This window comes from Lagenorhynchus albirostris, chromosome 12 (assembly GCF_949774975.1).
Source record: "Lagenorhynchus albirostris chromosome 12, mLagAlb1.1, whole genome shotgun sequence".
In the NCBI taxonomy this organism is placed as follows: Eukaryota; Metazoa; Chordata; class Mammalia; order Artiodactyla; family Delphinidae; genus Lagenorhynchus; species Lagenorhynchus albirostris.
In genome coordinates, this window is record NC_083106.1 from 29,931,598 (window position 1) to 29,945,442 (window position 13,845).

General features: G+C 40.4%; 1 protein-coding gene across 1 annotated transcript; it reads right to left on the reverse strand.

The window, feature by feature from the left end:
* Window positions 1–475: 475 nt before the first annotated feature.
* TAAR9 (trace amine associated receptor 9) lies at window positions 476–1,525 on the reverse strand. Its single transcript, XM_060167665.1, is given in 3 exon segments — window positions 476–883; window positions 885–1,129; window positions 1,132–1,525. Coding segments are annotated over 3 exon segments (1,047 nt in total).
* Window positions 1,526–13,845: the final 12,320 nt, after the last annotated feature.

The following is a 13,845-nucleotide window of genomic DNA, read 5'->3' on the forward strand; positions in this document are numbered from 1 at the left end:
AGTGTGTAGGACATTGGTGGGCAGAGACCCCAAAATATACTTTGGTAGCGCACCTATCATGTGCTGTAATCACCCACATCCCCCCCGCTCCATTTTCAGTTCCTTTGCTACCGTGTGTCCCATCACATAATTAGGCCATTAGTTCTCCACACGTGGGGACCCGGCCCCAGAGCAGGAAGCATAAGGAGGATAAAGTTGCCTTGGACTCGACACTTAGAATCAGTTTGGAGAAATCTTTTTTTTTTTTTTTTGCGGTACGCGGGCCTCTTACTGTTGTGGCCTCTCCCGTTGCAGAGCACAGGCTCCAGACGCGCAGGCTCAGCGGCCATGGCTCATGGGCCCAGCTGCTCCGCGGCATGTGGGACCTTCCCGGACCGGAGCATGAACCCGCGTCCCCTAGCATCGGCAGGCAGGCTCTCAACCACTGTGCCACCAGGGAAGCCCCCACATTAGTTTTAAAGTCCCTGCAGTAATCTTAACAATATACATATGTTTCCTCAGAGAGTAAATTAATTGTTGATGAATCACTTCTTAAGACTTTGCCACTTGCAATAAGTTTTATTGCCTTCTGAAACCATGGATAAAAGAAAGCGTATATCAAGGGGCTCATAGCTGAATTATAATAAACACACCACACTAAAATCTCATAAACATAAGGAGGAGTTATAAAATTCATATGAGCGTCAATTATAGCATCAATAATGTATGGAAGCCAAGAGACCAGAAAAGCTGCCGTAGCAATACCCAATGTTTCAGCAGCTTTTCTCTCTCTCTTTGCCACTCTTTCCTTATAACTCTCTGAGGAGGACTGAACTTGGCTGGCTGTACTTTCCATCTTCCTGGCCTGATATTTAGCCACCAAAAATACCTTACCGTATATAAACAAACACCATGGCAACAGTGGGTATAAAGAATAGAAGAAAATAAATTAGAACCCAGTTTTGATTCATTGAAGCTGGACAGCCTCCTACACAGGTGAGAGCAACTACTAGGTCCTCAACCCCTTCCTCATTGACCCCTGTGTGAAAGATAGAAAAACTATATGTGACAGAAAGGAACCAAGAGAGAACAATGCATATTCCTGAAACCAAGTCAGTAAACTTGGTTGGGTAGGTCAGAGGATCAGTAAAGCAATATATCTGTCAACAGAGATACAGCATAAGTGAAATGAAGCAAAACAGAAGGAATTATCAAAACATGTATGAAATTTACAGTAACTCTCCCCAAAGTACCAGCAGCTCTCCAGAGACCTCACTGTGCTAAAGGGCATCACAGTCACTCCCACCGAGAAGTCCGCACAGGCCAGGGATGCAATCAGAAACTTTGTAGATGTGTGCAGCTGTTTGAAGTGAAGAATAGCAGTAATGACCAGTAAGTTTCCAAACACAGCCAGCAGGGCCCCAAAACTGAGGACTGCATACAGAATTGCCTGAGGACCTGGTGAGTAAGGAGTCTTAAGACAGGACCTGTTCACATTCTTGTAGCAGAGTTCCACAGCTTCAGCTTGGGAGAAATTCTTCACCATTGCCTTCTTGTTTGAATGATTTCAAGGTTCTCAACTTCCCTATTTCAGCCATTTAAACCAAGAAGGAGATGGCAATTTCAAAAGCTTCTGTAGGAGGAAAAAATTTCTAGTTAAAATGAAAGCTAGTAACTTTTCTCCCATTTTGAGGGGCATATTAACTATAACCTCTTGGTCTTTCCAAAAAGTATTCCCAAGTTTTTAATATATTTAGAGTGAAAACTTGTTGCAGAAAGTCATTAAAATTATAGTCAACATACTTAGTCCAATGATATGTTTTATAAAATGTAATTAGCTAATCACTAGAAAATCCCTTTTTTGTGTTACTTTACCTTTTGAAATCTTGCCTGTAACCACCTGAGTTGAGAGCTAATTAAGCTACCAAAGGCTGTTTTATTTACTAAGCTATCTCCCCTAAGTAGTCATTTCAGCAGTAATGATAAACTGTACTTCATTCTTTCAAGAAGGAAGAAATAAATTACATCTTCTTCAAATTATAGCCTCAAAAATCCCTATAGTATAGACTGTAAAGACTGAGGAAACATTTACTCATAATAGCTTGTTAAACTTATTTGGGGAATAGATTTCTTCTATTGCTTATATTTTCAGAGTTTATGGGGTTTTCTTTTCTTTTTGTATTCCTTCATGGTCTGATAGCTTAAGATGATTTGGAGGACTATTCTTACCAGATTGATACTAATATATAACCAGTGTGTAAATATTTTCCCTGCTACTAGCCAGTTTTAGATGTCTAAAATCAATAAGATTGATTAAAATAAGCAATAACTCACCTAGCGCCTTACCTTCCCATCCTTAAAAAACAGTATATTTTTAAACTTACCACAGAGGAGTAGGCAACACCTGGGATGGTCTTGGGGCAGGGTGGGTAGGGAGGTTCTAGATTAGCCATGTCTCTGGTGGGAATGGATTCATGCTAAGTCCTCCAAAATTCAAGTAGTGACCAAGTTGGTTTCTCCTGGTGTTTGTTTTTGTTTGTTTTTATACTGAGGAAAACAGTCTTCAAACACATTACAGACCTCACCAAACAATAGTGACTAATTATTTTGTTACTTCATTTAACCATGAAAATGTACAACCTTGCATCTATATCTTAACTGAACTAGAGACTAGACTACTTGTATTGCCATTATCCCGTACCAGAGCTCTGTCCTCTGTTGAAAGTGCAGGTTCTTAAAAAAAGGCTATGTGAACACACCCGTGTATCTTTTATCTATACATCTATACTCTCTAGGAAATAGGTTTTGTTAATCTGTGAATTTTAAATGTTTGTGTATGTGTGATATGTGTGTATAAATGCCTGTGGTACTTTCAGGATTTACTAGTCCATGAATTTTAAATCAACTCATTGTTACTTTTTTTTCTTTAATTAATTAATTTATTTATTTTTGGCTGTGTTGGGTTTTCGTTTCTGTGCGAGGGCTTTCTCTAGTTGCCACGAGCGGGGGCCACTCTTCATCGCAGTGCGCAGGCCTCTCTTGTTGCGGAGCACGGGCTCCAGACGCGCGCAGGTTCAGTAGCTGTGGCGCACGGGCCTAGTTGCTCCAGCGGCATGTGGAATCTTCCCAGGCCAGGGCTTGAACCTGTATCCCCTGCGTTATCAGGTAGATTCTCAACCACTGCGCCACCAGGGAAGACCCTCATTTTTACTTTTATTCTTCAAGTTTATACTTATTTAAGCCCTCACTGGTTTAATGGCATAAGTCTAAGTCTCCTCCTTAGAGAGCATCTCCCAGTGACTCCCAGGATTCCCAAGGTGGGTGCATGCATGTGCTCACAAGTCAGTCTACCCAATAAAAAGACCATTTGACACCCCCATATTTTCTTCTTCTGTCCCAGCTCTCCAGATAAAGTTCACCACATCTCCTGTTTTATTCTAGAGCTGGCTAAAGAAATTTCATCACTGCCACCATAGATGGTGTCCTGCCTTAGAGTCTGAATGTCTATGTAAAGGCTGCTATCTCCCCAAGCTTTAGGCTCCCCACTTCACTGGCAATGCCGCTGTGGTGCAAAAGGAGAGAGACCCCCTTCCTCAGGTCTTTACACTTGGGCCCTAAAATAGCAGCCTTCAGTCTTATAGAGTGTCTTAAATCTTACCCTTCCCTAGAAGCAGACACTTGAGGAGTGATGAGCACTCCTCAGACCCACATCTTGGCTTAATATTTTATGCCCATAAAAGGAACTAGAGCTTCTCAAAGAAATGATTCATCCAAGCCATGGGACCAGGAAAGTACAGGAAGAAACTGGAACATATTTTTATATCACTTTTTTTTTTAATGTTGGAGCACTTTCATAAAGACGCTGTTACAGCATGAATGGGTTCCCACTGGCCAAATAAGGGACAATTTTAGTGCTAAAATAATTAGGGAGAGTAAAAACAAATTATAAACCATTAGAAAAAAATGAGAAACTGTGACGCCGTATTCATTAGAGAGAAAAAGAAAGAGAGAAATGATTGTAGATAGATAGATAGACCATAGGTAGATAAAGAAGGGCTCTTTATTATAGTAGAATACCAAGTGCAACTGATACATATGGAGAGGGTGCTGGAGTTGGAGCATCATAATTTTGGAGCCATCACAATAATACTGATTCAGAGAGAATCATCAACGGATGCTAAATCTGGTGGGAGGGGAGGGGAATTTTGATGAGAGTCTAGAAAAAGCATTTTGAAATAGAGTTTAACCAATGCAACAGAACTATTTTCTACAGATATAAATGATTAATTAGGAAGAGCACAGACACAGTACTACCCCCAGTCCTCCTTGGCAAGATGTGATAAATAGCTCCTTTAAAGTCTTTTTGTCTCTCCATGATGCTGGAAATTCTTAGCAAAGCATCATCTTTAAGAGCTCTCTGGAAAGTGTATTTTACTGTGAGGGGCAATGTAGTAGAACATTTTTCATATCTAGTATCACATTATATCCATAGACAATCCATTCTTGCCTAGCATAGAGACTGAGAAACTGGACATGTTTATTGTACAACAGAAGGTTCAGAAAAGAAGTGTTTGTTGGGTGGCCCTGAAACATAAAGCAGTCAGAGGACAACACAGGAACACAGTGCGTCCCTAAGAGGAGGGATGCCAAAGAAAATATATGCCAAGTATCAGGTCCATATTGTTACCCTAGATTTTTAACATTTGCTTAAGAGTCTTAATGATGCCCTGAAATATTCTTGGACAAGTTTTGAAGCTTTAGATCAGAGGAAACAAGGTTTAATGTCCTTCTTGATTCAATGCTCTTGTTAGTTAATTGAGTTGAACCACATATAGTCTAGCCCAGAGCTAACTATCCAATAAAACTTTCTGTGATGAAAGAAACATTCTATAATCTGCACTGTCCAATATGACAGCCGCTATTCACATGTGGTTATTGAACACTTGAAATGTGGTTTCTCAATTGAGAAACTGATTTTTTAATTCAATTTAATTTTAAAGAACTTAAGTTAAAATAGCCACATGTGGCTAGTTACAACTGTATTGGGCAGATTAGGCCTATGCTAAAGGGACAAAACAAAAAAGACCTATCACAGCACTTAATTTCGAGAGCTGTTTCACCATACAAACTTTATTTAGGTCATTTTGTCTAGCAAAACTGGACTTTTTGCCCTGAAAATAGTATTGATTATTTTGTTTTGCTTTTCAAAGTTTATTTTTTAATTTAGTGAGCACCTATGATTAAGGCAGAATAGTGGGGTAATTAAGGACACAGTCCTCGGTGGGGCTGCGGGGGGGAGAACACAGACCTCAGGTTTAGAAAAACTCATACTCAAATTGTAGTACTTAATTTTTCAGAACCTCAATTTTTAGAAATTCAGAAATCCTAAATGTGGCATGGGGAGAAATACTTGGCTGTTATTTTTTCACATACTTGTTTCTGCTCCCGTCTGACAGTAATCTTACTCCTGTCTTTCTAGGGCTGCAGTTACACTGTGTTAAACCACTGGATATTATCTAACAATTCTCTGAAGCCACATTCTTTTTTCCAATCTTTTTTCCCCTCTCTCTTCTTAATATTGGATAATATTTCATGAACTATCTCCAACTTCACTACTATTTTCTCTGTAACTTCCCTTTGGCTAAACCCCTCTAGCAATCTTTTATTTCAAATACTATATTTTTGTCACTTCTAGAATTTTCATTTGGTGTTTTATTGCTTTCAATTCTCTGCTGAAATTTCCCATGTTTCATTCATGGGTAGCATATTTTGTTTTACTTCATTGAGGGTAGTTATAGCAACTGCCTTGACCTCCTTATCTCCTAGTTCATGTTTGTCATCTCAGGGTTGGTCTCAACTGATTTTCTTCTTTCTTAAGAATGTGTCCCATATTCCTAGTTTTTTGTATGTTGGATAATTTGGGATTGTATTCCAGACGCTGTGAATATTAACTTTTGGAGCCTCTCCTCAAACGTTCAGAAATAGCAGGAGTATCAATAAAAGCAACAACAAATCACGAAAGTAGTGGTTAATAAAAGTTTATTGTGCCCACGTCAAAAGACAGTTTGTGAGCCAGGAGCACTCAAACCAAAACTTGGAGTAAGGCTCAGGAGTATATTGTTACAAAGCTTGTCTATCCAGGGCTTCCCTGGTGGTGCAGTGGTTGAGAGTCCGCCTGCCGATGTAGGGGACACGGGTTCGTGCCCCGGTCCGGGAAGATCCCACATGCCGCGGAGCGGCTGGGCCCGTGAGCCATGGCCGCTGAGCCTGCGCGTCCGGAGCCTGTGCTCCACAACGGGAGAGGCCACAACAGTGAGAGGGCCGCGTACCACACACAAAAAAATAAAAAGAACAAAAGTTATCTATCCAGAAGGCAGTGACTTCATTCTTCACAGTGATTGGTTATAGTATTAGAATTTTCTTAAATGATGGGGAATTGGTTAGTGGTTACCTCATACGTATTTTGGAAATAGTTCAAGTTTTGCTTGCTTATGATTTCCTAGAGGCATAAGGAAGAAAGACCCAGGTCAAGTTAGTGCTGCAAATTAAGCTAAATTAAGCTTTGTTCCTATGACTAAACTGGTTTCGTCTGCTCGGGGAATTTTCAAGGCTGGTCTCCATTTATTTTGGGCTTTAACCCTCTGAGCTCTTTTCTCTGGTGAGTATTACCTCTTTGGTTTTAGTAGACTCTGTTTCCTGGGGGGTAGCTCCTCTTATGTCAGACCCATTGTCTTTATCTAACCTGTTTTAATTTGCTTGGCACATGTGTCATTCAGGCGTCAACCAGAGCTGTAGGTGGACAGAATTTAGGGATCCTCCGATCTGGCTCTTTTCTTTCTGAGAGTCCCACACTCTTCCCAGTCACCACAGTTACCCTGGATCTCCAGGCCAGAAAGACCGTGTTTTCCCACAAGTTCCCTGCCAACCCATGTCCTTCAAGCATGTCCAAATTATGGTTCTCCTGCCTTTCTGTAGGTTTGGGGATCTACCCTAAATCTTTCTAGTGAGTTAAATTTCTTCATAAAACAATCTACAAATGGATTCAATGTTGTGAATGAGGAACAATGAGGATTCCAGGATGATTACTTGCTTTCAGGCTGAGATACCAGGTGGAGGAGAAAGTGTGGGTAGGGCATGGAGAAGGGAGAGGATTTCCAGTTGGGACATGATGAAGCTGAGATGTTTAAGGACAGTTAAGTTGGGAACTGTCCAGTGGACTAATGGATACATCTGTGTAGAACTCAAAAGACTAGAGGGAGTTATTTGGGGCCATCATCATATATCATAATCAATCCCCCAGGGAACTAACAATGTTGAGGGAATGATTCTTCATTACAAATCCACTGTGTGTCAGGCATCTAGTAAGTGCCACTATAACATGATAAAATTGCTCTTCTCAGATCACATGTGAGTTATTAATGACTTTACAATTCCAGACTATGAATAAAATTGTCCAAGATGCTAGATTTGTTTTATAATGCATGGAACAAGTTAGGTATAATAATGGTTCTGAAATTTCCATTATTCTTTCTTGATCAAAATCTTAGGATACAATATGCTCCATCACATAGTTCAAATGATATAATATGTTTTTTACAACTATTTAAAAAATTTCTGCTTCTTATCAGTGTCAGAACATATCTTCATTTGGGATAGTCTCTTTGGTTTTAAGAAAAACTGTTTTTCAACACTATTTTCTTGGTTTTGAGGGAATTTTATCCATAATCGAGTAATCATTTACTTAACAAAATATAAATTATGATGCTTGAAAATTAAATCCCTAAAATAGTAAGTAAAAGTATGAAGGGGATTGGGGCATCTTAACTCATTATTTCTAGGCAGGTCTTTCTTACTGATCTATTTCAAAGGTCTCCATTGTTTTAATGACCCTCTCATTTTCCCCCTGTACTTTGCTGCCCCTTAGCGGTCACTCTGAGCAATATTGGGCTGACCAAACAAAAGATAAGTAAAAGCCCAGAAGGGAAGTGTCTGTTCAAAAATGAGTCACCACCCTACCACCTCCCCAAAATGAGGCCCAGGCCGAGCCCCTTGAAAGCACGCCAGTTAGGGACCAACCACTTTCTCCCTTCCAAGCTGCCCCTCTATACAAACAAGTCAAAGAAAGGTTTTGGAACTTGTCTTCATTAGAATCACAGGAGGTGCTTAAGATTTCCAGGCCCTACACCCAGAAGTTCCGCTCTCTAGGACTGAGGTGAAATGTGCTTTTTTAAATCAAGCACCCCAAATGATTCTGCCATTCCGCAGAACACTTTCTGAGAAACACTGCCGCAGGGGAAGTAGCACTGTTAGAAAGGAAAGTGCTCTAAACTCAGTCAGAAAAATCAAGCCCATACATTCCAGTCCTACTTGCTAAGATCCTTCTAGAGCCAGGCATCCATGCCAGGTGCTAAGAGTGCAGATAAAAGCCGCAACCCCTAGCCTATTCGTAGTCTAGTTTGGGAGAGGCCAAGTAAACAATTACAGCACTCTGAGATAAGAACTCTGGAAAGAGAGGAGTATTCAGGGGGACAAGAAGTGCGTGAGGGAAGGACCCTGGGAGAGCCAGGTTGACGGTATTTATTGTAGAAAGTTCTCCAGTCGAAGAGACTCTGAAGTGAGTTAGTAAGGACAGATTGCATTCAAGTTTCTAACTTCTCTGACCCTGAACACATCTTCAAACTCTCTGGGTTTCAATTTGTTATTTGTACGAGAAAAAGACAGGGTATATATAATGTGGATTTATACATGTGGTTACATACATGTTTGACTCTTTCTGGGGCTGTTTTTCACTTTTACTTGACAGTGTGCTTACACTTTACACTCGTGACAGTGTTTGTAATAGGTAGATTGACTGACCACAAGATGTCATTCACTGACTCCAAATAGCTCCCACCCAGGGTTTTACAGTGCTATTTATATATGTGATCCAGATGTCTTAGGAAGAACTGTTGGCTACTCTTTCACCCAAAACAGGTAAGGTTCTAACCGCTCATTGTATTTCATTAATAATTCACAATAAACTATCAGACAGAGATCTATAACGCATTTTTGTTTAATCTTATCATTGATCATGGCATTTTAGTGAAACCCAAGAAAGGTCCAAAGGGAAAAATAGGATGGGATAACGTGAGATGAGGGGAGATGGGATCAACAGACAGATAGAGTGAAAGGCAAAGGATAGAAAGACAAAGGAAAAGATGGAGGGAGACTGAGAAAGACAAGTGATTCCCTAATCCCACCACCACATTTCAGTAACTCTTCCTCTTTTACAGCCCAGCATCACAAAACCCTCCTCCTCCCAAGATGCTTCCTGAATATCTTGGCCATGACTCCGACAACAGTGAGAGCTAACACTTGCTGAGCACTTACCCTGTGCTAGGTACTCTCACAAATGTTTTACATTGTTAATTCATTTAATCATAGCAACTGTATGAGGTAATATTATAATTTCTACTTGACATGTGAAAACTGAGGCACACAGACTTTGAGAAATTCACCCAAATTCACAGAAAAATAAGTGGCAGAAGTAGGATTCAGACAAACCTGTGTCATTATTTTCTACTCTTTCTGTAAGCTATCTGAAGACAGATTTTTAGTCCCTCCTTTTCTCTACCTCCTTAATTCACTGGCTTGAGAAAAGTGAGGCACCAAAATTATATTGATGACTTCAAGAAGGAAAAAAGAACGTGGAGGGGGAGTGGTTCAGCAAGTTTTGAGGAGAATACTAATTGAAGGTCATGACTAAGAATATTTGAAGCCAAGGCTCAGCTGATTATTTCCTAAACTGTACATTAGCCGATTAACTGTTGTAAGAATTTCTTCAATATTTTTAATATTTACACTTTTTCTTTAACAATCTTCAATAATCTTTCATTCTAATTAACACCAGATTATTTTTTTTTGTTTATTTATTTTTTTTGTGGTACGCGGGCCTCTCACTGTTGTGGCCTCTCCCGTTGTTGAGCACAGGCTCCAGATGCTCAGGCTCAGCGGCCATGGCTCACAGGCCCAGCCGCTCTGCGGCATGCGGGATCCTCCCGAACCTGGGCACGAACCCGCGTCCCCTGCATCAGCAGGTGTACTCTCAACCACTGTGCCACCAGGGAAGGCCAAACACCAGATTTTTAAACTTGAGATATAACTGACATATACTATTTTATTAGTTTTAAGTGTACAACATAATGATTTGATGTATGCATATATTGCGAAGTAATTACCAGAATAAGTTTAGTTAACATCCATCACCACACAAAGTTACAATTTTTTTCCCTGTGATGAGAACTTTTAAGATCTACTCTCTTAGGAACTTTCAAATATGCATTACAGTATTGTTAGCTATAGTCACCATACTGTACATTACATTTCTAGCACTTTATTTTACAACTGGAAGTTTGTACCTTTTGACACCTTCACCCATTTTGCCCAACTGCCATGCCACCCCTGGCCCCGCCTCTGGCAACCACCAATCTGTTCTCTGTACTATAAGCTTGGTGGTTGTTGTTGTTTTTGAATTCCACATATAAGTGAGATCACAGTGTATTTGTCTTTCTCTGTCTGATTTATGTTACCTAGCATAATGCTCTCAAGGTCCATGGATGTTGTCGCAAATGGCAGGGTTTCCTTCTTTTTCATGGCTGAATAATATCCCATCCTCTACATATACCACAGTTTCCTTATCTATTCATCTGTGGGTAGAAACTTAGGTCACTGTAAAGAATGCTGCAATGAACATGGGGGTGCAGATATCTTTCTGAGAAACCTCTCTATGGTTTTCCACCGTGGATGTACCCATTTACATTCCCTCCAACCGTGCACACGAGTTCCCTTTTCTCCACCTCCTTCCCAAAACTTGTTATTTTTTTGTCTTTTTGATAATAGCCATTCTGACAGGTATGAGGTGATATCTCATTGTGATTTTAATTTCCATTTCCCTGATGAGTAGTGAACATCTTTTCATGCACCTGCATCATTACCTTTATGTCTTCATCAAAAAATGTGTATTCAGGTTTTCTGCCCATATTTTAATTGGATTATTTTCTTGCTATTGAGTTGTATGAGTTCTTTATATGTTTTGGTTATTAACCCCTTATCAGCCGTGATTTGCAAGTATTTTCTCCCATTCCATAAGTTGCCTTTCATTGTATTGATTGACGGTTTCCTTTGCCGTACGGAAGCTTTTTTTGTTTGATGTGGTCCTGCTTGTTTGTTTTTGCTTTTGGTGCCTTTGTTTTGTGTGTCAAGACCAAAATGTCATTGCCAAGGCTAATGTCAAGGAACTTGCCTCCCTATGTTTTCTTCTAGATGTTGTATGGTTTCAAGTCTTACACTAAATCTTTTGCATGTGGCTGTGCAGTTTTCCCAGCACTATTTATTAAAGAGACTATCCTTTCCTCATTGTATATTCTTGATTCCTTTGTTGTAAATTAATTGACCATATATGGATGAGTTTATTTCTGGGCTGTATTCTGTTATGTGTCTGTTTTTATGGCAATACCATTCTGTTTTGATTAATGTAACTTTGTAATATAGTTTGACATTTAAACTTAAAAAGACTGCATTCTAGAGAAATGGACTTTTATAAAAGAAAAAACTGAACAGCTCAGAAGTATATGAAATAAAAAGTTAAAATCTGCATGTATATTCTTCCAGATATTATTGTTTCTTTCTCTCCTTTTCTCTCTATATCTGTATTTCAAAAGTGGTATCATAACACATATTTCGTTTTGTAGATGGATTTTTATATTTAATAAATGGCAGCCACCTTTTGATGTCACTAATATAAACCTAGTAATACTAGCTATACTATTATATTTATGTTGCAATATGAGCACTACATACTATCATGTATTAATTCATTTCATCCTCCCAACAATCCTTTGAGGTGGATACATATTTATTTTTCAGGTGAGAAAACAGAGACATAGAGAGTGTAAATGAGTTGCCCAAGATTACACATCTATAAGTGCAAGATCTGGGGTTCGAACACAGGCAGCCTCACTCCAAAGAGCATACTCTTAATCACCACACTACGTTCTGCCTCTCCATTATCTTTATTAAAGCCACACTGTTGTGTGTGTGCAAATATCCTTAGTGAATCCCACTGACAGATATTTATGTTGTTCCCAAGTGCTTGATATTTAATTTTTTAATTAATTAATTAATTTAGGCTGCGCCAGGTCTTAGTTGCAGCATGCAGACTTCTTAGTTGTAGCATACATGCAGGATCTAGTTCCCTGACCAGGGATTGAACCTGGACCCCCTGCATTGGGAGCACGGAGTCTTACCCACTGGACCACCAGGGAAGTCCCCCAAGTGCTTGATATTTAAAATCATATTGTGATATAAGTCATTTCAGCACACTTGTTCAAGCATTTCCTCAGTGTATATTTCTAAGGGTGAAGTTGATGGGCTGAAGGGTTAGTGCATTGCATTTAAAAGTTTGCGGAAAGGCTGTGTCAATTTATAGAGCTGCCACACTGTAAGACAGTATCCATTTTCCCACATACCTACCTGGTCAGCACTGTGTAGTATCATTCTTTCCCAGTCTCTTATGTCTGACAATGTTGAATTTTACCTGAGCCGTTTTTTACACAGATAAGACTCATAGACACCCCCCGTTGTTTACCTATGACAAGGCCATCCTTAGCCTCATAAATGATTAACTGAACTTCTAGTGTCTACGAATCAATCAGAACAAAATGCTTGTTTTGTTCAAATGTTGGTTAAGATTCTATCTTTCCCCAGGTGCCTGAACTTTGGTCCATCCTCAGCCTCAGCCAGCAAACGGCCAGCCGCTCCCTAACAGCTTCTCCTGAGAATAGAAATGGCCACAGGATACAACACTCTGATCTTGTGGCTCCCTTTCATTCCAAGTCCGCACACCCAATTCTTCCTAGCCTAGTTCCACCATCCCCCCACCCTCTATAAAAGGAAAAGCCTATTGCCTAACTCCCGACACCTTTGCAGACCTCATGATCCAAGAGCTCTCCGCATTGCAACTGTCCCTTTCCCTCCATTGCAATAACTTCCAAAGAAAGTCTCTTACTAAGTCCAGATTTGGTTTTTATTTGACAGGTCAAAACAGCAACAACAAAACAGCTTGTTTGATTTTGCTTTTCCTCCTGTACTTTTGTTCTCTTTTCGAGTATGATTATTGGCGATTTTGTTTTCTTTTCATGCAGTTTAAGAACCTCCCCAGACCTGCTCAGTCCCAGGTGATTTCCGCCATCTGCCCCGGACACCCTGCCGCTGGGACAGTCCAGCACCGCCGCGCCTCTCTGCCTGCCTACCCTGAGTTTGGGCTTCTGCAGAGCCTCCACGATGCAACCCAAATGATCCATGGCAATGTGAGCACACAATTCCAGACCAATCCAATCCACAAAAGCTGAGGCCCCTACCCCCACCCTCCCCCTCAAACAATGTGCACTTCTAGGTTTCGGATCTGACTTTCTAGAAAACCTAGGTAACACAACCTGAAAGTGTAGGGGAACTTGATGCCCCACGGGGTGATCTTTGATCCCCAAGAATCTAGAGAAGGATGGGAAGAAAAAGTAAATACCTCTCCCTTCACCCCTTTCCAGCACATTCCTCCAAACTTTGTTCCAAGGCACAGTGGTTCTACAAGACCTATCTGGAAGATACCCCAAGTCCCCTGTCCTAAGTGACTAAGCCATGTTTTCTTGGTGAGGTGCCACTTTGTATCTGTTCTCCCTCCCTTCCTGCCTCGCTTCCCCTTTCATCTTGTTCTTACTGCCCTAGGAGTGCTGTAAAGCTTTAGTATGGGGTGGGGAAGGTGGGGAGTAAGGGCAATAGGAGAAATGTTCAAGGGTACAAACTTGCAACTAGTAGATAAATAAGTCTTAGAGA